Below are 24,077 nucleotides of genomic sequence, written 5' to 3' on the forward strand. Positions count from 1 at the left end.
CTGCAGCACTGGCCGGTTATGGGCCCTAAAACACAACTATTCCCTGCCTTATTTTCCCTGTCAGTGAAAGAACAAGGTAACAATTCTCATTTGTAAGTGCTTTGAGACTTATAATTAAAGATCACTATCTTAATTATGGGCATGTGTTACTGTTTGGTAGCATGAATATTTTTTTAAAGCATTTGGAACAGTTGTTAGTGAAATACTTTTTCTTGAAACAGACTGGAGAGTTAGCATGTTAAATAGGTTGGACATGGGCAGATCAGAGTCTGTGTTAACTAGCCAGCATGAGCAGTGTGCTGCACAGCTCTGCTCTTCATCAGCCATGCTGCTGGCACTCTTCTGTCTCCTGTGCAAGTACGCAACCAGGGAGAGAATAATATCAGGGAGCAGATCTCCCACAAACCACCTGAGCAAAAATACATGTATATCTGTTTATTTCGGCTAGATGGGTTCTCTGACTTGCTTCACTGCACAGCCTCCCCAGCAGCTCTGCCAGAACAAGGAGGGAGGTAAGTAGACTAGAGGAGAGGGCAAGACTCATGCCAAATAGTGGTTGCCTGCTCACTTTCTTGTTAAATTGCAGACCATGGATCGCCTGTGAGTTTGCTTTGAGGAATTATCAGGAAAAGACTTCTGGCTTTCCAAGATTTCCATTCAGCGAAGTGAAACCTTAAGAATCAAAGCAAAGCTCTCCTTGAGAATCTTGCAATAAACAAATGATTGGGGACTGAGATGTGGATATGGAGCAAACAGGCTCTCTTGTTGAGAGGCTGTGCTGTACAGCATCCTCATGAGTTCAGCTGCTCCTTTTCACACTGTATATCAGTCGGGATAAAAGATGTCTGTATTCCCTCAGGACAGGAGTTCCCCAAGAGCTGTAAAAAAGCCTTAGTATTTCTAGCTTGCTGGTCCTTATTAATCTGACAGATTTTGGGCTGTTGTTTTATATATGAATGCCAAATACGGGTGCCTTGGGCTTTTGGTACCATTTCAGTATGCAAAGGTGTACACGTGTAACACTAGTGAACACCGAGGTACCCTTTGTAGAGCTCCTTTTTGGGGGGCAGCTGATACAGTCCATGGGACCATTCCACAACCCACAGAGTCCTACAGCTCTTGCTTTTGACACAGTTGATCGTCATCTTTGAAGCTGCTCACTGTGGGCAAGGAGGCTATCCCAGGTTCTGGCTTTCACTGTGGCACTGCCTATTAACAACCTGCAAACAATATGAGGATTTTATAGGCTGATTTCAGTTTGCTTTTCTTTTTGAATAGACTACACATGGCTTCGCTTTAAAAGATTGCCTAAATCATGAAACACTGCTTAAATATTCTGACAACAAGATTTAATCTAGATAAATCAAGTCAAATAGAGATAGCATTTTTTCCCAATTCGTTTCTGCTCTCAACTTTCTAATTACAATAACCTTAAGCACATATGAATTTTTATTCACATCACTTGGACATTAGATGAAATATTAGTTAGTGTAGGATTACAGTGACATCAAAGCCCTCATAGATATTCAGCATTATGCAAAACCTTTTATTTTCCTTTTGACTTAGAGCACTATGAATATGATAGGTTGCATTCAATAATTACACCAGCAATGTTCTTTGCTGTCCATGGGTAAGGCTGAATCAGCATTTCTGTTATAATCCTATCATTTCAAAAGATTTTATTACTTGTCCATAAAAATTTGTTCTGGAATAGAATTTGGTATTAAACTCTCATCCTGGGATAAAGAGAAGAAAAACTGTTTAAACACTCTAAACACTTGGTGTCTGCTTCCTGCTTTTAGAGATAGTATGTGCATTTTAAAGCAGTCAGCCAGTGCATGAAAATTCCCTACCAGTTTTGCAATTCAAAACCAGCTCTATTTCCTACAGTAAATGTTGGCAGGTTGCTATTAGTCTGCGTGGTGGATTTTTTCATTCTCCTTCCTGAAGCAGAGAAGGGACAAAAGGTCACAAGTACAAAGCACTCAAATCTCAGAGTAGACTTCACCAGTGACCTCTGACACCAGGGCTACTGCACTGAATCCTCTGACACAGAACAGTGGTGAGATTGTATAAAGGCATATGTGCAAAGAGTGAGATGGGGATAAAAACTAGTCTCTGGGAAAGGTTCAATACTTTTAAAGCAGCTACATAGATCTGGCACGCCTTGTTCACTAAAAAGAAAATGGTTACAGAGGAGGATGAAGGGCTGAGGGAGGTGAGGAAGGCTCTGGTAGCTCACATTAGTAAAATGTATCCTAAAAGTGGGATGAGTTTTCTAGGGTGAATTGCGTAGGGTGGGTTGAGGACATCATACTTATTCATTAGAAAAAAGTTGTGTTGCTAGAAGAGTAAGTTAAGAGTTGTAATGTATCCTGTGACAGCATTTTATAAACCATTCTTGTAGTGGGCTAACTCTCCAAATGGCTACTGGCAGCTACAGACAGCAGATTGTCAACCGAGAATGGTCCTGCAAGTGTAAGGCATAAACCTAAAGAGCTGTGAGGTAAGTGTGGCACAGCTGTCGTTGGAGACTCACCAACAGAACATGCCTTTGGGCACTATAATTTGATTTTCCCTTCTTACTGTAGGCACCATGCTGTCTTTGCTCTAATTACAGAATCAGAACATCACAGAACCATAGATTTATAGATTGGCTGGGTTGGAAGGGACCTCCAAGGACCATCTATTCCAACCCCTTCATCGTGGGCAGGACATCTTCCGCTAGACTCTTACTCAAAGCCCTGTACAACCTAACCTCGAAGACTTTCAGTGATGGAGTATCCACCACCACCCTAGGCAACGTGTTCCAGTGCCTCATATCCCTCACTAAAAAAATAAAAAATCATTATCATGTAGAACCTAAATCTACCCTATTTCAGTTTGAAATCATTGCCCCATGTCACTACACACCATGGTAGGATGTCTCCTTCCATCTTTCTCATAAGCCCACTTTAAATACTAAAAACCTGCAACAAGGTCTTTCTGGAGTCCTCTCTTCTCCAGGCTGAACAGTCCCAACTCTCTCGGCCTGTTTTCATAGGAGAGGTGCTCCAGTCCTGTGACCATCTTTGTGGCCTCTTCTGGACCCACTCTAACAGATTCTCCTGTGCTGGGGCCCCAGAGCTGGATGCAGTGTTCCAGGCAGGGTCTCACCAGAATGGAGAGAGGGGCAGAATCCCCTCTCTCACCCTGCTGACCATGCTGCTTTTGATGCAGCTGACTTTCTGGATTGCAAGTGCCCATTGCTGACTCATGTCCATTTTTCCAGCCTCCAGTATCCCCAAATTCTTCTTGGCAGGGCCTCTCTCAAGGACTACATTCCCCAGCCTGTATCGATGCAGGGATTGCCCTGACACACATCCTCTGTAATCTCAGAATGGGATTCTCATCCTTAGGGGCATTCAAGTCAGACCCATAAATCCAGAGGCTATTCAAAAGCTATCTATATTTTGACATATATTATAATGGATATGAGTATTCCTCATCAACCTTAAAACTTCAAAACTCCATAACCAGTCCTTCTGCAGAGTGGTGACTGCAGATCATGTGTGGTTAACGCCCATGTGGATGGGCTAACACCAGCAGTGATGTCTGGGAGAGGCTCCCTGTGTAACATGGAAAGGTGAGAGATGAGTTCGAAACAATGAGATCTGTAATCAACATTAGGCCATCATCCAAATCTCCTCAAAACTCTTTAGTTTAAGACATTACCTCTTAGTCTTCTTTAACGTCCCAAAGACATCTATACTGCTTCTCCAAACTTTTGTGGTAAGAGTCCAGTTACCTGAATAGTGATTCCCTTGACACGCAGTATAATTTACCACAGTTCTGGCACCTTTCCTGGACCAGTTCAGGATGCTTTTACTTTTCAGACCTGTTTTTTAGAAGACATTACCTATGGATTTCAGTTCCAGCTGAAGCAGTGGTTTACTGTGCTACATAGTGGATCACATTGTGTAGAGCAACCTGACCTTGACTTTGTACCCAACACAGGCACCATGGCTGCTCCCTGACCCCTGGCTCTGGCCCATCTTTCCACTCCCCTCCACTGTTTCTGTACTGATTAGGCAGTGAGCTCTAGGTGCCTGGGATTATCTTTCACACTGCTTGTGTATGGGATTGAAGTCTCTGATGTAGCCTTGCAGGCTTTTCTAGAGTGCAAAACAACTCTGCTGTACTTAATGTACACTAAACACAGAACACTGGAGGTGGATTTGGTATTGTATGGTGGATTTATTTCACTGCTGGCTGCATTTATTTCACTTTAGGCACCTCAAAACTGGCCAATACATCAGTCTCCTCTCCAGTGAGTGTGGCTAGGGGCCCAAAGAGCCATAGCTGCTGTGTAAGAGGAAGCAGCAAACCTTTGGGTGTCACGTTGAAGAGAGCCTGCTGGCTGATGCTGCATTGGTCTGCAGGACCGTTTCCTTTTGTCTGACCTGTGCCAATTGCTCAAAATCAAAATCTGGCTGCAGTGGTTGTGTTATGCTTGTTTGCTTCTTAATTAGAGACCTCCAGAGAGGAGATCATTTGTTAAGGAAAGACATTGATCAGGAGGGATTACTGAGTGAAGAACTGTGTTTAAGCTATCTCAGTTTGAGCTAAACTGCTAAGAAGTCTGTAAAGTTACTGACAGAGTCATTCTTCACAGCTGTCAGCCCTTATCCATGCACTAGGAGGATCATTAATATGGCTAAAATGGAGCATCTGTCACTCTTGTGCTAACAGGGAGCATACTTCCCATAAATTCTATTTAAAGGGAGCTGGGTGATGAGTGTTTAGTGTTTGCTTCAGAATGTTAAAATTTTACTACATTTGACTTTTGACACCATTGCAAGCTTTTTCAAAAAGTTGAAGTAAAAAACACCATGCATTTGTAACGAGAAAGTGACATGCATTTTCTTGCTACTCAGTGTCAGGATGAAGCAAAGGAATGGCAAAATAATGAAAGCTAGAAAGATAAGCAAGTGTCTACCACATTTTAATTGCAAAGCTAATAAAATTAGCTTGGCGTAACTCAAAATCTCATGCTGTTACACTCAAAAGCAATGTGAAAATCTGGAGAGAAAAAAACCCAAAATCAAAAGACATCAAGTGTGTCTTCATAAAGCTATTTTATAAACATTTGAGTTAAGTTTAAACTGTTTAGTTGAATAATGCACTCCTCTGAAACTGCATTTTGGTGGAAAATTGTCTGAAGAGCACGTAAACATCCTCTCTAGCCATAATAATTTTATAAAACCCAGCTGATTTTACCAGGTTTTAGTTGATGACTTTTCCAGTCCTACAGTAATGTTTCTCTAGTCTTTTTTATAATGTCATGGCTTATTTCTGATTCTCACAGATACTGCAGTGGTTTGGGGTTTTTTGTTTTGTTTTGTTTTTCCCTCCTTTTAATTTCTCTTGTGACCTTCAAGGTAAAGAAAAGATTTGTATTTTTGTTTTGAAATTACCAGAAAAATTTTCATCCTGGACTCTGATCCAGCTTCTGCTAAGAGTGTTACTTGACATTTAGATTTAAATTTTCACGCTTTCACACTCTTTGTTTTTGCTGATTAACTCTAGATTATATTTATTTCCTGAATATGTATTCTTTATTTGTGTGGTACCTTACAAAACTCTTAAGTAGATTACACCTCCATTATGCTGGTGGGTTTTGTATCAAAATATGTTGTTAGTATTCAAATAAATGAAGATGACATGGCCCAAAGTCCTGAATTTAGCACTGTGAAAACTGAGCTTGAAATAATTAATCTAAACACTAGAGGTGGAATTACAAACCTCAAAGGAAAGTGGCTTCATTCTGAAAACGTATTTTCAGAACTCCTCGTGGGCTTGGGCCAGAATAGATGCATTCTGTAAAAAATAAGGTCCTTTTTATAATTTTAAAGAGATTATTTTAGGGTGTTCTAGCTTGTTAGGGACTTACTCCAAAGCATTCTTAAGTGACCACATAACCATATATGTGCAATGAGGAACTCAAATGGAAGTCACTCCCTAGCACACTTTTTTTCCCAGCTCTCTATGGTTTTTCCTCATTCTGATTTACTTTGTGAGATGAGTAGTAAGAAGGATCTCAGCTCTGTGAGAAGCAAACAAAAGCTTATTCCATGGTGGTGGCTTTAATTTTTCAAATATGCCAGATCTGACTCCCTCTGTTTTGCCCCACGTGCCATAATTCACACAACGAACGAGAGACTGGAAAATGTTTCCCTTAGCTCAGTTCAAGCTCTAATTTCAGCCAAAATGATGTAAAACCCAAAGCTGTTTCATGATGGAATTGAACTAGAGATTCAGTAAGCACCAGGCTTGGGTATGGGAGAATTGAAACCTGTTAACAGACATGTCCATGGAAATCTACTTTTTACTAAAGCCCAATATTAAGTTGTGGCCCTATCTGGTGATTGTTTATTTAAGCAGAGCTTTATTGTAGTTATACTATTGTCCTTCATATTCACATTTGATGTTACTTTTAAAATTGCTTAAGAATAAGAATAAACCAAAGAACATGGGTTTAGCAGCTTTTTTCTGGTGTCTGGCAAACTCTGCTCTCAAGTTCAGGGACATACCTACTGACACCTTGATTTCTGAATAAGTGCTCCAAGGTTATTTTTTTTTTTTCATTAATTTCTCAGGTTTTCCAAACATTATTTACATGTTTAAATTCACATAATAAATTTTGTTTGGTCTTGGGACACACAAAAGTGGAATTAAAAGGTGATAAATAAAGAGGGGGAAAAAAATAGCACTTCAAATTTTTGTTTTGATTTAAAAAGAGCAGATTTTCTAAAGATTTAAAAACTCCAAACCCTTCCATTGTTCTCTTCTTGCCTCACTGGCAATTCAATTCTTCTTTTCCTTGAAACAATATGAGTTATTAGAGAGGTAGTGAAACAGTCTTATAAAAAGGGACTAAAAGGTTAAGTGATTGAGAGAAGAGTTTTTTAGCATACTCAAAACAACCCATCTTGCAGTACATTACCCTAATCATTTGGTGGCAACAAAGCAGTCACTTTAAAAAGGAAGTGATTTGATTACACCAGCCGATTGAAATGCTTTGATATTGTTGGAGGAAATGCCACATTTCCTAACGAAGAATTAGGAGGGCAACAAGAAACATTTTTGACTAATGACAAATTTAGGCAAGGAAAACTGCTAGATTCTGAAAGTACTGGTCTTTAAGGAATAAATACTGGGTCTTAGAGGGAAAAAGTGCTAGAAGAAAAAATGCGCTTTTCATTCATGATGACAGACAGCTGTGAAAGTGCTGAAAGCTACTCTATGAAACATAAGTATCAGTTCACCTCTAGACAAGCCAGATCAGGTACCAGGAACAGTCTCAAAGCTTAAAGTTGTTCTATCAATGCTGATATAATGTCTCAAGTTAGCTAATAGGGCTTGCCTAGGTTGATGTCAATTAATCAGGCAGCTCTTGTAGGTGTCTCACAGAGGCTGTTTATCAGTATATATGTGTTAACAACTTCACAGGTGACTTCTAACATGGCAGCTGTAGCTTCCACCAGTTTGGGCTTCACTAGTGATGCTGGATGTGGTGGCACTGTGCATGTGCCATCTTTCTTAATCTGAGTTGGGCTGTATTGTGTAAAAAATTAAATTCTCTACTATTCATTTAACCATCTAAATTCATTCTATTACAGTCAGTCTATACAGAAACCTGAAATGTTGAGGAAATGCTTTTGCAGAGCACAACTGTGCAACTAAACTCTTTTTCCAGGCATCTACATGTCAGTGAACCATGATTTATTAGTGTTAAATACTTCAGAGTACTATATTCTCCATTCATCAAATGAAGAGACAGATGCATAATCTTAAAAGCAACAATTGACATTTCACATATGAAACTTCTAACAATGACAGCTAATTAATTATAGCTCGTTTAAGCTACAAAGTAAAACTGACTTCAGCTTTTGCATCCCTCTTACAAAACAAATTTCTTTTCCTCCCAAACATGAAATGAATGTGGGCTCTTCAGCTGGATGGGTCTTCAGGTTGGGTCCTCAACATCTTTATCCGTTTTTCCAGCCTCTCCATCCATTCATTTCTGAGCCTAGGGACAGAAACATGGATCAGCTTGTCCCCATATTTTTACAGGTAATGGATTTATACTCTTCATCTTTTGAATGATGATACCCTTTGGTGCTTTTTCCCAGTAGTCATGCAAATTTTCCTGCTCCTTTAGAGCTCTTTGTTGGATGGCACGTCAGGACTGGCTCTTAAATCCCAATGAGGGATCACCTGAGCTTTTTGGTTCATCTCCATCTCCAGTGTGCCCTCTCTCGAGTGCCTGTGTGCCAGAGTGACTTGCCACTTGCGCTGGAGATTGCCTGCTGCCACCTGCTGGGTCACATCATCCAGCACTTCCCCCGTCTCCCGCCTCCTCTGTCCTGTTTGTCTTAGAGACACTGCACACGCTGAAGCTTCTGTTAGAGCCATAGTAGGCAGCTTTTGGTGATAGGTGGCCCTTTGTTTTCTTTTTGATAGTATCTAGGTACCACAGAAAAGCTTACTCAAGTAGAAGAGGGAGGAATTTCCCAACTGAGGAGTAGTAACATTGAGATTAGGTTAGTCATAAACGGATAAAACGTGCTGGAGACTAATCCCAGCATTTCTTCATCCAGGGTTAGTAATGTAAGGCTAGCCTTGCTCTTAATTTTCGAGTATCAATGCAAAGAGAGGTATGAGGAAGGCTTTGGAAAATTGCTTTCTCACTGAATGATCTCAAGACAAAAGAACTATAGTAAATAACAAAAGTGTATGTCTTCGCATATGCCCTCAATTTATGGAGAGTTCATGCAGAGTAAAGCTGTGCTGATCTTGCTGTGACTGCTCTCTCTCGCAGTGTCTGATCCAGCTGAATGTGACTGAATAAGGTAGATGTGGCTATGAATGGTGGCTGCCTTAGTCAGTGTACTTGGACCATCTGCTTTATAATGGATTTACCTGACACAAATTAAACAATCTTAAGTAATTCAAACTATTTTCTTGTGTAAACAAGGCTACGGAGAAAGAATGTGGGCCAGGTACACATCTGTGCTGGCTTTGCTCTGAACAGACAAGTCTGCACTGGTAAATATTGTCCTGTAACTTCAGAAAGTTCGATGCTTTGGACTCATTTATGGAACAAGAGTGAATTATTCTCTTATCCTATGAAGTCATATCTTAGACACATTAGCATTAGCATCCTAATTTGGAAAGCTTTATTAATTTCAATAAATATAAATTACTTTAAGGTTTCATTGCATTACTTAAGTACAGGTATTACTTAAAAACCAAAAAAATTACAATGCAAACGCAAGTAACCTTTCCGGATGCAGATTACCCACTTTGTCAGAGCGCTTCTTCGCTGACGTTCTTTTTCATATTGCAGATACTGAGTCTGTTGTTCAATGGTCTTTTCCCAGAAGTTCCTCAGGTCACTGGTTTCACAACCCCGCACTTCATGACGCAAATATTGGCTATTCATTTCCTCTAAAGGAAAAATTTGAAAAAACCTTATGAAAAGTTACTGGTTCCTCATCTGTTTTCACTGGCTAAAGCACACTCTTGATGTTTTGGATTTTCACAGCGTTAGGGTCACACAGTCCTTTTTTTAGTAGGATCAGGATAACTGTGGGCATGACTCACCATTTAAGCTTTTCTTTCCTAGCTCTGACACTTGAGGATATGCTGTCTATAGTGATTAGAATTCTTACTTGTGTACCTAAAATATCTCTCACCTCCATCTGACTGTGACATTTACATTCACAATCAGGACAGGACTGTTGTATTCTGTAATTTAGCAATTAGGATACTTTTTACTGTACTCACAAATAAAAAAAAAAAAATTGCTGTATCTAATGGGATTTTTGGCCTCATTATTTTCATGTCTCTAAAATGTTAAAGTGGCTATTGTTCTGATAATTTGTCTTTAATAATTCTAGCACTTAGCTGTATTTGAAAATGGAGAAAATTTATATATATAAACTATGTACATAATTTCTTAAGTTGCTGACTTGCAAAAACCACCTTGCTTACTAAATATTATCCCCTCTTCTTCAATTTTCAAAAGAGAGCAAATTCACTGAGTATATTTGTATATCTGTGACAATGCTGTACTTTCAGCTTTGGTTAATGTCATCTTAAAAATAAATTCTGGAGTGAATCTTATCCTAAAAAAAAATTTGCCTCATGAGGACTCTTCTTGGGCTAACACTAAATTCCCTCTACGCCACATTGCAGTCAGAAAATGGTATCATTACTTTCAAAACTTCATTAAATATGAAATTAGTGTATCCATGCTGCCTTTCAAATTGCTATGTGCTTTTGCATGAACATGCCATTGTAATATTTTACAGAATATTTAATTTTTTAACAAGTATTTAGGGCTCTCTCACACATTTTTTGAATTAATGGAAATTATTTGTAATTTATTTTAATCACAGCCACAGAGAGAGAGTAAACAAGCCCCTCTAGGCTAGCTTGGCAAAGCTTGAAGAAACTTCTGCCATTCCCCTGCCAGGCATCATAAGAAAACACGAAACTGGGAGCTGATAATCTATACACAATTGGCTGTTCTGTGAAAAATTGACAGACACATTATTAAGACTCCATGAGCAGAGGACAAAAACAGCCCTTTTGAAGAGGTCCCGTTTTTGCTAGGATTCCCCTGTAACTCCCCTGTGGTTCCCTGTAAAACCTTCATATATCAGCTCATGGCCTCCAAATGGTAGAAGCACAGTACTTGAGCCTGACTCTTGCAGAAAAGAATTACTGAGCTTATTTTCCTGTCCTGAACAAATTATAACTGGATGTATAATTGTTGACATTAGTCTGTAATGTGAATTGCAAGTATTGCTGAACACCTCCAGCTGTGCTAGGGGATAACCAATTGCAGGTCAAAAATTCACTTTATACAAGTGTATGTTTTCATAAAATAGAAGTATTCTATAAATATCCACATATATATCAATGACAACACAAATATTTCTTCCCAGGTGGCAGTTACTACCCTTTAAACTTTTGGTGTACTAGGACTAATCTTCAAAGGTATGAAAAAGATATGGTAAAAGCCATCTAAGTAAAACTAATGGGCTTTCCACCCTAGGACTTAATCTCTAAGAATAACTCTTTCTGGAGTGCAGGAAGAAAAATTCCCCTGTATACCTGGGGCTCCAACATAAACTGCCAGGAGATAATGTCTTCTGGTTTCTTTATCAGAAGAGATAGCAAAGCATAATAGCTTCATCATGTAATTGAGCCCAAGTGTATACTTTCAGAATACACACATTCTTTACTGGTTTCTAATGTTCTGCCTCCTAATTTGATTGTATACATTCTTGGTAGTGGCTTTAATGCATTTTATAGATGTATCTTTCCAACACCTGCCCCCACAGCAAAAAATCACAAAGGAAAACTTAAAGCAAATAAAAAACATATTCAGAAGTAGTTTCCATTGCTATTCACCTTACATCTGGTGCTGGCAGTATTTAGAAGAATGTTAGAACCTTGTTGAGACCACAAAGTGTGTGTAGTATTACCTGTTACTGGTTTTGGGCAGGGGGTGTCTTATTCTTTTTGTGGGGGGTGAGCTGGGGCAGGGAGAGAAATTAGTGGTTTTCTCTGTCTATACTCTGTGGTATTTTCTTTGTGACTGCTTGATCAGGTACACTAAGAGCACTGTTCAAGTTGTTCTTCTTTCCTAACCTTTTATATTGTGTTAACATACGGGTATCCTGGTGCTGACTTTTCTGTTCCTCAGTTCTTAATACTCTTTTTGTTTTCTTTTCCCCTAATGCTGGAGAACACTCAAATATGTACAAGTAGGTATCAAAGTTACTGAACACAGAGTTTCTGCATCATTACTGATCCTTGATAAACCCAAAATGTAAGTACCCCAGCATTTGCTTTTCTGAACTGGAGAATCACCTTATTACCTTATATTTTGAATTATCTATTTGAGCCCGTTCACGTGGTGATTGTAGGGACTTCACAATACCGCTGCTGAAATAACTCACCTGGTTTCTTTTGCCTTTATGCATCCTGTATACAGATGTTCAAATTCACCTCTGTCCAGCCATCCATTTCATAAACTATGAACCTTCAATGTGTGAGAGCAGTCAGGGATATCAGACTTAGTCTATCACCATTTTGCTAGCTCTCATATTTTTCTCTCCTGCTTCAGCCTTTTTCAGAGGAGTCTAACAAGACTTAAGCCTGTATAATGACTTTGCAGCAGCAGTTATCACCTGAAAACAGTTTATTTTCATGCCTTGAAGCCTCATTCAAAGCAGTTAGGATAAGGGACCTCATTTAACAGGGGAAGAGAAGAATGGGAAAGATTCCATGGAAGCAGCCTCCAAAGCAGCTTGAACAAACAATCTCACTGTAACACAACAGGTGGGCAGAAATATACTATTAAAGCACATAGGCACTTGTGATACACTTTTATAGATTTTACAGTTAGTTCTGACTTAAACTGCCTTGCCACAGCTAGGACTAAATGAAGCTTTTCTTAAGCCTCTAGTGACAATCTTTCTAGAGAACAATAATGAGAGGCTCTTTCTGGTAATCTTCTCTGACAGACCCCTGGTTGCAAGCCAATGAACAAATGTAGGTGCTCTCAAATGAAAGGAATAGCACAATAAATTCTAGGAAGGCTTTATCAAACACATGATAAAGATGATCACTTATTTTTAGATTTAATAATTTTAGAGCAGGTTGTTATTATGTAGTCTCAATTTGCTAAAGGAGGTCTTACAAAGTTAGGGAAGCTGTGACACTAACACTATTAGCTGGAACTCAAAAATTATGTTGGTAGAACAAAAGAGGAATGTAAGATCAATTTGATGTGACATCTTGACTTCTTTGTAAAACAAAAATCAATAGTTTGAGGCTGAAACTCACTGTTTCTATGAGAAAACATTACCACCACCAGAAATAATTTTTCACTGAGAGAATTGGCAGTCAAAGGTTTCTTAGCTAGAAGAAAAAATGTAAAGAAAAGTGTGGATGTTATTCCTGTGTTAGAACACATTGTTATATGAAATGTATTTTTAAAATTTACAAAGCATCAAATGAGTCAGGAGAGCGATTTTTCTTCCTTCTTGTGTTTCTTATGAAGCACAGTCAGTCAGAGTTTTTAGGGTGTTACGCATTTCCCTAGAAATAATACAATATTTTATTATTCTGACTTTACTTAGACCATGCTTTATGACTATGGTTATTATATATGCATTGAATAGTAAAAATTGAATGATATATATAGGAGAGAATACTATCTATGCTAATGGTACTGTTTGATGTAAAAACAATCAGAAATCTGTCTTGATTTTGGAAAATAGGACTAGTGATCATATTCATGATTTCCCTCTTTTTCCTTGGGTTTAGGATATGTCATTTATCTTCTGCTTCTCATCTCAAAGGGCTGACTGATGCTTCCTTTGAGATCCTGCCTGGAGAAGCAGGTTCATTTCAAGTCTAACTTAGGTCTCCAGATTCTGGTTAAAACTCTTTAGAGGCAGAAGAAAGCACTTTAGTCTAATCCCCTGTACCCTTTTGTTTGTGTGTCAGGTTGCACAGTGAAGTTTATCTCATGAGTGGGTTGAGCCCTGAAGACACTTGTGAGCAACTCGGAGGAGGCGTTTTTCACAGCTTCTTCCTTACTGCCTCATTTCTCAGCAGTTATGGGAGGAGATGATCTGGAGCACCAGCCTGAGGATGGGGAAAGCTGCTATGGTCTTCTGGTGCACCCAAGTCCCTAACTGTCTCGGTCTCTTCCAAAAATCCATTAGTGTATCATGAGCAAAGATGTGTGACTTTCCATGTATACTGTAAGGTTTTATTTTCATCTGCAGTTCGGCATTACAGACTACCAATCTATACTTTTCCTTTGTAAACACTATGGTCTGGAGTTTGCTATGAAATGAGGGAATTCTAGGCAAGTGATTTGTTTTGCCACCAGTATTTCTTTGTTTGGCAGAATTTGAAGTACATGCTCTTACCAGAATGTGTGTTCAGTCAGGAGGTTTTTCTCTGGGTGTAAATTTCAATCAATTTAATTGGACTTCATGTATCAGGAATTTTCTTTTTATGAAACTGACAACCATACTGACATGTGACTGAGTTATAGTAGTAGGAGTTGCAGGTGTGCATCTAGCAGATTGTTTCTTACAGGCAGGTTAGACAGTTTCAATATTTGAAAATGTTTTCACTCAAGCACTACGTAGCAGTCTCCATTCAACCATTATACTTTTTCCTAATTCCCGCAATCCTTTATTTCTTTTCTGTGAAAACTGATGGATCTGAGCCTATTTTTTCAAATAAGAATAGTTATTCTTCAAATGCTTTGCACTGATAGAAAATTCGGAGCTCTGCTCATATGATACCTTTATGACAAACAAACATATTAAGAAGAGGCTTGTGATATCTACACGGGTTTTGCATCTCATACTGCTGGACTGTCAATATCAATGCCTTTGAATGCCATGCACTGTGTTTTATTCTGTCTTTCTCATCTGATGGGCTTCAGCTCTTCTCATCTACTTTCACTTTTCTCTGGATATCAGACACCTGAACAATGGAATTATCAAACTGGAAGAAACTGATTCTCTGTCTTGCTTTTCTGTACTAGAGGGCTCAGCGATCCTCCGGCAGAAGATTAAAATTGTTAAAACCTTTTGAACAAAACACTTGAGGAATCAATACTTGTATTTCCCTCCAGGTCATCCATTCATTTGTTACTATCTTAGTTCTGCTCCCATGCCTGGCTTTTTATATTTTGCTGCTGGCTATTCCATTCTGCACTGCCTCTTCTCCCTCAGCCTGCAGCCAAGGGCTTCCATGAAAGGTCCCTTTGCTTTTCCCTTATCTGCCATCATGTCTGTTGAGTTTCTCCTCCTGCCCTCTTCACTTCCCATGCCAGCCCTCCAGCTTAACCTGACTGATTTGGACCTGTGCTTTCAAGCACCTTTCTGGCTGGTTTCCCTAGTTCTGTTCCATCTGGAAAATCTCTTTCCAATTCTTGCTGGAGCTGCGTTTGATAGAGTGATAGAATAAGCTGAGTTGGAAGGGACCCACAAGGATCATTGAGTCCAACTCCCAATCCTTCACAGCACCATCCCCAAGGGTCACACCGTGTGCCTGAGAGCATTATCCAAATGCTCTTGAACTCTGTCAGGCTGGTGCTGTGACCACTTCCCTGGGGATGCTGTCCCAGTGCCCAACCACCCTCTGTGCGAAGAAACTTTTCCTGATATCCAATTTAAACTTCCCCTGACACAACTTCATACCCTTCCCTTGGGTTGCATCACTGGTCACAAGAGTGAAGAGATCAGTGTCTGCCCCTCCTCTTACACTCATGAGGAAGATGGAGACTGCAATGAGGTCTGTACTCAGTCTCCTCTCCTCCAGGCTGAACAGACCAGGTGACCTCAGCTGCTTCTCCTTCAGACACCTCACCACCCTTGTTGCCCTCCTTTGGATGTTCTTTAATAACTTAATGTCTTTTTTTACATTGTGGTGCCCAAAACTGCAGTCACACAGATATCACTAAACTATCCCTGGATAATCTTCTCTTCACCCCTCTGCTGTCCAGGTTTTCCCACTCTCTGCATCTGGCTCTCTGTGGTGGCTGCCTGCATTCTCACACATCCTGCCACTGGCACACACAAACAGGACTGTCGTGTCAGTTGCACAGAGGTGAACATTAAGCAAACAGGTATTCATAAGTGACGTGCAATAGAGGATGTCCAAATGTTTTTCCTGAGCTTTCTATAGATTTGTTCGACTTTTATTGGCTTTTAATTTTCAGTATCTAAGGCATATTTAAAGTGGCTGTAGCTTGCTCATGAGATCAAATATTGTTTCTGATCATTAGACTTTCCCCACTGCTGGATACATTTGAAGCTTGCTCCTATGAACAACTACAGAATTCTTAAGATCAAGTATATAGAATAAATTAATATTTTTTAGTCAAGGATCTTGAATGCACTTTCCTTTGTTGCTTAATTTTTGAGTACAGGAAGACTCGATGGTCTAGGATCAAAGAAATAAATTTTGCCCAGGGATCATGTTCTTTATTAGATCATCCAGTTCAGAGAAAACATGTAAGAAAAACCTGCCTGGTTTCATGAGAAGGTGTCTACCATTGAATTAAAATGCCTCTCGGCAGCAGATCACTGTTAAAAAACCTTTGAGAGATGAGTGTGTGTATGTGTATGTAACCTTGGCTACCATTTAGCCTACCAGATGAGAATGTACAGCCATATCTCTTGGTGTTTTATTCAGGATTGTGACATGGAAATTATCTCTAAATATTTTTCTGCATCAATGCTACTCTGCTTCCTTAGAATTCCACTAAACTGGGCACTCTTCCCTGGCATTTTCCTCACACTCTCATCTTTCCTAGAATGTACTTTTGCGAGAATTAAAGTTAGCGAACAGACACATTTCTTGTTGACATAATTAGGGAAAACTCACTACAAAAAACAAATACTTCCTTACCTTTGGAGCAGGACTCTTCTTGCAAATAAATTCTCTGTGTGACACAAACAAACGAGGAATATTACCACTGCAGCCGTGGCTTCTCCAGTGTCACAGGGCAGTAATGAAATGCATCCCTCGGTACTTTTTATTTGAAGTGGGGGTAATATAAATCCTTCATCGTATCAAGGCTATTTTGATCAGAACCAGCAGCAAGATAAAATCATTTAATGAACTTTGCAGCCCCCTGCCTGAGATGACCGTGAAACACAGGCCCCCTTGAGAGCATACATCCCTCCCACACTGGCAGATACCTCAAAGAGCATGACTTGGCAAGTGATGAGAATTTTCTTTAAAATGCCTGGTAGTGTTATCCATTTTAATAATCTTCCCATGAAGCTTGAAATATTCCACAATACTGTCTTAGCTGCAATGGGGGCTGCAATGGTGTGACAAACCACACTTGGTTTTGCATTACAGGGTGACTTACGGAAGTATGCGGTACTTTGGAGTTGTTAGTCTAAGGATGTGTGCTTGATTATGGCCTATCACATAATCTGTTCTCTTCAAGGCAATTGTTATAGGAATTGTCTGTATAGTTAGCTATGGTTGACAGAATGCATTAAAGCAGCACTAGTTTTACCATTTGAAGTTGTTATAACTCTATTACAGATGAAAGCTTATATCATTACATTTCATTTTCTGAGGAAAATGTTTTGTAGGTTTGGCTGGTGACAGATGCATGCACTTATCTCAGTTTTCATTAAATCCATCTGCATTGCTAATATACCATATGTGACTGCTGGTTTAAGCAGTTCTTGTACAACTTCGGATTATTTTAAGCTTCCTTTGTTGTAATTTTTCAGACCCCACATAGCAAAAGCAGCAGCCATTAGATGGATGCTTTCTGTAGTCCATATTTACTTATTTATTTTTTCTGCAGTTTCCTTTAAAGCATAAAAACCCTGTGCAAAACCTAGGAGCAGCAGACTTTCTCTGTAAAGGAAAATTCCAGCTATTTCCAAAACCTGGTCAATTCATTCTGATTTGATGAAACAGTACTTATTAACTCCTTAGAAATAGTACCTAGTAACTTTCCCCAGTGTGTCATTCCACCTTATATCATACGAGAACACAGAAATCAACTCTTCCCTTGACACCTGTGATAACAATGGTATTGTGATCTCAGAGCTTTAGAACCATTATACATATGTGGCATTGAGAATAAGAAACAACAGCATGTCATAGGTAAAGTTGATTACTCTATATTTAGACAACCAGCTCAGATTCTGGCTGGCTTTAGAAATCACAAACAAATAAAATCTGCTGGGTGAATATTAAAATAATATGGTATTATAAAAAGAAGTTTAATCCCAGGCTTGATACAGCAGTGGTGCTAACCTCCATGGTGTTGCAGAACAACAGAACTGCTTTCTTGCCATTTGACTCAGAGCTTGAGTAACATTCCCTTCTTACTAAACACATCTAACTAAATTTGCAATGAATTTGAGGGTTTGTTTTAATGTTATAATGTAGGCAATAACTTCTGTAAACTTTGCAAAGACAAAATTTCAGGAGGAAACTTCAGCGTCCAGGCTTCATCAGACCAAAACTTGTTTCTGGTCAGATATTCTCTAGATGCATTGACATTTGTGCAGTTTAGATGCCCTTTGTAAAGGACAGCCAAAATGAGATAAGACATTGCGCACGCTCTGGTCATCTGCCATAGATTAGGTACATTGTTTATTATACTTGCTGGCTGTCTTTACAATGAACATTTCATCTGTGCATTCACAGTGACCTCTTGTGCAAGACAAATGGTGCATCCAGAAATCCTGGACAGAGCTAGTACTCTGCTGCGCTACCCATGTCTGAAAAAAAGGTGAGGTGGCAGGTGACTGGAAAGACATAGTTCACTCTCAAAAGCAGGGCAGCTGTCAACTAAGCTCTTATATGCAGCCTGAAAACTATTCAGGTTGTTTGTGCACCTCAGCCCTTATTTACTTCATAAGCAAATCTCAGAGCTGCTTACCAGAAACTGCTTGTATAACAGCTCTCATCTCTACTTTGCAAAAGTTCTTGTAAACACCTCCGTGGTGTCATCAGCAGAGACCACAGAAGAATCTACAAAATAATTGATGGAATGTAAACCTTTGGGGCACCTGAGGTGTTACTTATCTGCAGGAATCAAATTCTGTCTTGGTTTTCTGATTGTGTGCTGCTGTTCACATGTGGGAGAGTTGGAAATAAAAGTAGCAGTCAGCTCCTACTCTAGCACAAATAATCCTGGTACATTTAGTCTATATTTTGTCAGCCTGGCCCCTTCACTGTGTGGCTATTCTTAGATCTGATGTGAAAGTAGAGGAGGTGAAAGGAGAAGACATTTCACAGAATCTTGCCAATTAAGTAAACATCTCATGCTTCTTTTCTCTTTGATGCTAGAGAAAATAAAATCTGGAGAGAGCTTTAAGCAGCTACTGTACCATGCACTTGTTGGTATTCACGGTGCACCTGGTATTCACATCCTTCTTGTTCTGGATTGATGCAATGGCAGTTAGAAAGTCATGAAGAAGGATTTCTGTCACTGCTGGACTATGTCCTCATTGGTCCAGGAGCAGCACAGGTCACAGCAGTTTTAGCAGCCCTCTCCAAACTTCACAAATTCAAGAATGGAGCAGATTACTTAGATGGAAAGTAAGAGTTTGATCAGTTTAGGTGTCTATCTGTAGTGGTTGGACCATGTATGGATTCCAGAGATTCCCACCAAAGCCTGTCTATCACTCTCCTTCACAAAAGGACAGGGGAGACAAAGTATAATGAAGATTCATGAGCTGAGATAAGGACCAGAAGAGATCACTCATCAATAGCATCACAGGTAAAACAGACTTGAATTGGGGATATTAATTGAATTTATTACCCACAAAATCAGAGCAGGACAATGAGAGTAAATTAATCTTAAAAACACATTTCCCCTACTCCTCCCTTCTTCATGAGCTCTACCTCCTCCCCTCCAGCAACATGGGGAGATGGGGAATGGGGGTTACAGTCAGTTCATCACATGTTCCTGCTGCTGTTCAGGGAGAAAAGTCCTTCCCCTGCCCCAGTGTGGGGTCCCTCCCACAGGAGAGAATTCTCCATGTATTTCTCCAGTGTGAGTCTATCCCATGGACAACAGTCCTCCAGAAACTGCTCCAACGTGGATCACAGGCTGCAGTCCTTCAAGGACAGGCCACAGGGTCACAGGTCCTGCCAGAAAACCTGCTCCAGTCTGGGCTGCTCTCTCCACAGGTCTGCCAGGAGCGTGCTCCAGCAAAGGCCTCCTGTGGGTTCACAGCCTCCTCTCCGGCATCCACCTGCCCCGACGTGGGTCTCCTCCACAGGCTGCAGGTGGATCTCTGCATCCCCACAGACCTCCATAGGCTATAGGGTCACAGCTGCTTCACCATGGGGTGCAGAGGGATCTCAGCTCCAGCACCTGGAGCATCTCCTGCCCCTCCTTATCCACTGACTTTGGTGTCTGCAGGGCTGTTCCTCTCACATATTCTCACTCTGCTCTTCTCTGGACACAATTATGCCTGCACAATAAGATTTTTGCCTTAAGTATGTTATCTCAGTGTTACCACCATTTCTAATTGGCCCAGCCTTGGCCAGTGACACATTCATCTTCGAAGCTGCCAGGGATTGGCTTTTCTGGCCATAGAACTTCTTATAGAAGGTATCCCTGTATCCTTCCCTGCTACCAAAACCTGGCCACACAAACCCAATACACTACCTTCCCAAGAAAGCAACTGGTTTTCATGCTTCTGTAAATATTTGCAGTGTGATGTTTTTAAAACCTGCCTTGGAAAACCACCAGTAGTCCTTTAGTAGACCTAATACTGCAGAGTGAAAGAGCAGGCAGGATTTTCCTTGATGGACTGTCCTGCAGCCAATACTGTGCCGGAGGCACAGTGTTTCCCTGTCCCCCATTGCACATGAATTGATTTGAACCCTGCTATGTTGTGTTGGCATCTCTGAGAGTACATCTGGAGAAAACACACCTGCTTAAAATGTTTTAGCCCTGCCTGCTGGATATGACACTGAATGTTGGTCTAAAGTATATGAAAAAAATTGTCATGACTGGATAACTGAAAGGGTCACTTAATTTCACTGATGTCTGTAAACTCATTTTTTGTCTCTTGGGCCAAACCTTGAATTGGGTGGTGGGGACTTGTTTAAATAACACCGAAATAATCAAGAGCTGGATTTCCACTTTGCTTACAAGTATACCTTCTATCTTATCTGGATTTTTACTCTGAGTACATTCTCAATGATGTGTACCTCACATCATCCATGCCTATGACACACAACTGTTTTCTTTATAAATACCTCTTATGGGATAATCTCAAGGTCAGCAAAGTAGCAGACTGAAGAGTTTACACATTTTATTAGCTGAATGAAACTTCTTACTGGCACCAGTTACATGACAGCTAAAACATTTACAGAGGCTGCTCAGTGTTTATTGTAATTGTGATATTGTGTTTTGCAATCAGAAAAATTAGAGATGTAAGATCCAATAGTAGCTTTTCCTAATTCTCTTGTTAGTTGCCTGCCTGCAGCCTTTCCGCGATTCTATTTTTTCCAGGACTGTAAAGTTTTCAAGCACTTTAAATTGCATCAAGCTGAAATTTGCACACTGAAGCTGCTAGATACACAGATGCTTCCCCATGGAAGTGTAATTAGCCTGGCTCTGTGCACTGCAGGGGAGAATTTTGCTGGAAAGGAAGGAAAAGGCTGCTGGTGTCACCTGCTCTGTCCTAGCATTTCTGTGTGTTTGACACTACCTTCCAGTCCAAATGAACTTCTATAGTAACCTGTCCAGAAAGGCTTCTATGATGTGTTGAATTTGCCTGCAATTTTGACATGGATTTTTTCCATCTTATTATGACACTGGAGTCAGGAATAAAATTGCTCTAGACACCCTCAGGCATCAGTTTAATGAGTGCAGGAAAGAGGTTTTTGATCCTGTATTAAAATCAGCCAATGCAGATCCTGCTCCAGTGTACCTACTGTTTGAGTGGAGTTTGGAGTGTAAAAGTCATGGAGAGAAACTGTCTCAGTGGAGTAATTCAGCATCTTATGGCTTTGTTTATAGCATTATAGTTCATATATAGCCAAACTTTAGGTGCTTCAGTTAGAAAAAGTTAAATGGGTTGAACTGGAGCTGTTGGAGACATCAAACTTGCTGCTAAAAAGTTAATGAAGGTCCACAGGGAGTCTGGTATTGGTATGAATTTCCATGGGATGATGTCAGATACTTTGATGATAGGGAAGCAGAAATTTAGAGCAGCATGTTAATTGCATGACTTTTTGTCTTCTTTTAATATCCCATAGATCTTAAATATTTGAGCATTCTGTACCTCTCATAGAGGCAAATGCTACTTCACCAGCTTCTCTATGGAAGCTCAAATTATCTTTGGATGATTTTGAACTCTTTTGCTTGGGAAGAAAGTAAGGTAAGAAGAAGGATGAGAAAGGCTTTAAATAGTGATTTTTATGGTCATGGATAAATCTGTGGTTGCAGTTTCTTTGTGAGTATCTCAAGGACAGTACCTAACTCAAACTTTACTCAGAACCAAGCATAGATGTACTCAGATGTACTCACTTTGCTTCTACCAATGTATCAGAGGGAAAGGATCTCATCTCAGGGTTTACCATGTCAGTTAACTGAGATGATAAACAGGCTGCCTTTTGCTGCTTCTTGGCTCCTCTTAAGACTGTATCTGCATTAGAAAAACAGACCAGACTTTATTCTGGCTGGCCTTAGAATTTGAACAGTAATGTGAGATCTGAGGGCTTATTCCGTCTTTTGTGTGCTTCAGAAAGAAATCTGATTTAACTCTTGCACTCAATCCAGATACGAAAGGTTGTCACCAACATGTTTCTTGTAAACACAGAGACCCAAAATGACCATTAGCTCCCAGAACCTGCCATTATAAAAGTCTCTTGCTAATACAGTCCTCAGTGAGCAAAGATTGCTGCAAGATTACAAGGGTACCAGGTATGTGTTAAATAAAACCTAAATTGTGGCAGATTAAGATCATGTAACTACATGAGAGCAAGGAGTAGCCTGGGCCATTACACAGCAGCAGATTTTGGCAACAGCAGCACTGAAAAAGTTCTGATTGTTTACTTGCCAAGACATGCTATGTGACCAGCTTGGAGACACAGATCTGCCACCTGTGAAATAGCCAAACTTTCAGGAGGGATGGAAGCCAATAGAAATTTTGGGAGTTTTTTCTTTCTTTTCCTTTGCATTAAGTATATAGCTAATGCAAACTAGATTAGATGATAAACAGTTTTAAGTGTGACTGCTATGGCCAATTAGACCATTTCCTAAGAATAGATTTAAATGCTTAACTAATATTTTGTATCAGAAATTGAATCTTTGTTCATAGTTGTTGAAAGAGGACCACAGTAACTTTAAATGCGACAAAAAAAGGAAATAATATGTTGCATCAGTTAAGAACATTTTTCTGAACATGAACAGAATAAATTCTTTGTCTGTTGTATGTACATACATGGATGATAAAATTTTAAAATGTTTCGTGTGTCAGATCTATCAACTAAATTCATGCAAGGAGCTATTATATCCCTAGTGATTACTAAAAGATCCTTCACAGAATGTATTTTATGAAGTCTTTAACTTGAATACAAAATTTCTTCAGTATAAGTTTGACCTATGATAAAGTTGATTTAGAATTGGTTTACCCAGAAATAATCTTTCTTTCTGTCAATTGAGTACAAGATTGAATATGCCCAAAAAATTCTTCAGAGCCATGTCAGTGTGTAGGTGTGCTCTCAAAGCACATCCCCATACTTAGCTCTGCTCCCTGGACTGTCATCTTGTCTTCCTTCCCCTTCCTCGTGTACACAGAAGTGTTAGTGGACAGGTGTGGGTGATGGTCACTAAATGCCCTGTTCCTGACCTGTGATTATGGCCTTCTTGTGTCAACTGCTACTCTTCAGCACCTTGCTGTCTGCACACTGTAGGTTAATGGATCTTGATGGATGAAGCACATAGATATGGGGAAAAGCTGCCAGGAGGTGGCCCAAGAATGTTTTTGACAGAAGAGACCAGCCTGTCTTTTATTATTCTAGCTACAAGTCTGGATGGATCTGATCCTGACAGGACTGGCATCACTGGCAAATGAGTAACAGATGAGGAGACAGCTGAGGTACTCAGTAACTTTCTTGCCTCAGTTTTTAATGACCATGTCTCTTCCCACACCTCTGCCACAAGTGGACTTCAAGACAGGGACTGGGGGAGCAAAATCCTTTTGTGCGTAAGGCTCAGGTTCATGAGAACCTGAGGAACCTGAACGTACTTTAGTTTTTGGGACCTGACATGAAGTATCCCAGAGTCCTGAGCAAATTAGCTGAGGTAGCCACCAAGCCACTCTCCGTGATATTTTAAAAGTAGTGGTAGACTGGTGGAGTTTCAGGTAACCGGTAGAAGGGAGACAATGCATGTGTCTTTAAAACAGGTAGAAAGGAGGACCCTGGGAACTACTGACCTGTCAGCATCATTTCTGTGCCTGGGAAGATCATGGAAC

General features: G+C 39.9%; 1 protein-coding gene across 1 annotated transcript; it reads right to left on the reverse strand.

Moving 5' to 3' along the window:
- Positions 1-4,966: 4,966 nt before the first annotated feature.
- LOC103614930 lies at positions 4,967-16,666 on the reverse strand. The gene is made up of 3 exons (XM_008632932.2): positions 16,504-16,666; positions 9,348-9,492; positions 4,967-8,071 (listed from the first exon to the last, which is right to left on the reverse strand). Exons 2-3 carry the CDS (start codon positions 9,485-9,487, stop codon positions 7,993-7,995), a joined length of 219 nt encoding a protein of 72 aa, XP_008631154.1. The 5' UTR covers positions 9,488-9,492; positions 16,504-16,666; the 3' UTR covers positions 4,967-7,992.
- Positions 16,667-24,077: the final 7,411 nt, after the last annotated feature.

This window comes from Corvus brachyrhynchos, unplaced genomic scaffold (genome assembly GCF_000691975.1).
Source record: "Corvus brachyrhynchos isolate BGI_N302 unplaced genomic scaffold, ASM69197v1 scaffold424, whole genome shotgun sequence".
NCBI lineage: Eukaryota > Metazoa > Chordata > Aves > Passeriformes > Corvidae > Corvus > Corvus brachyrhynchos.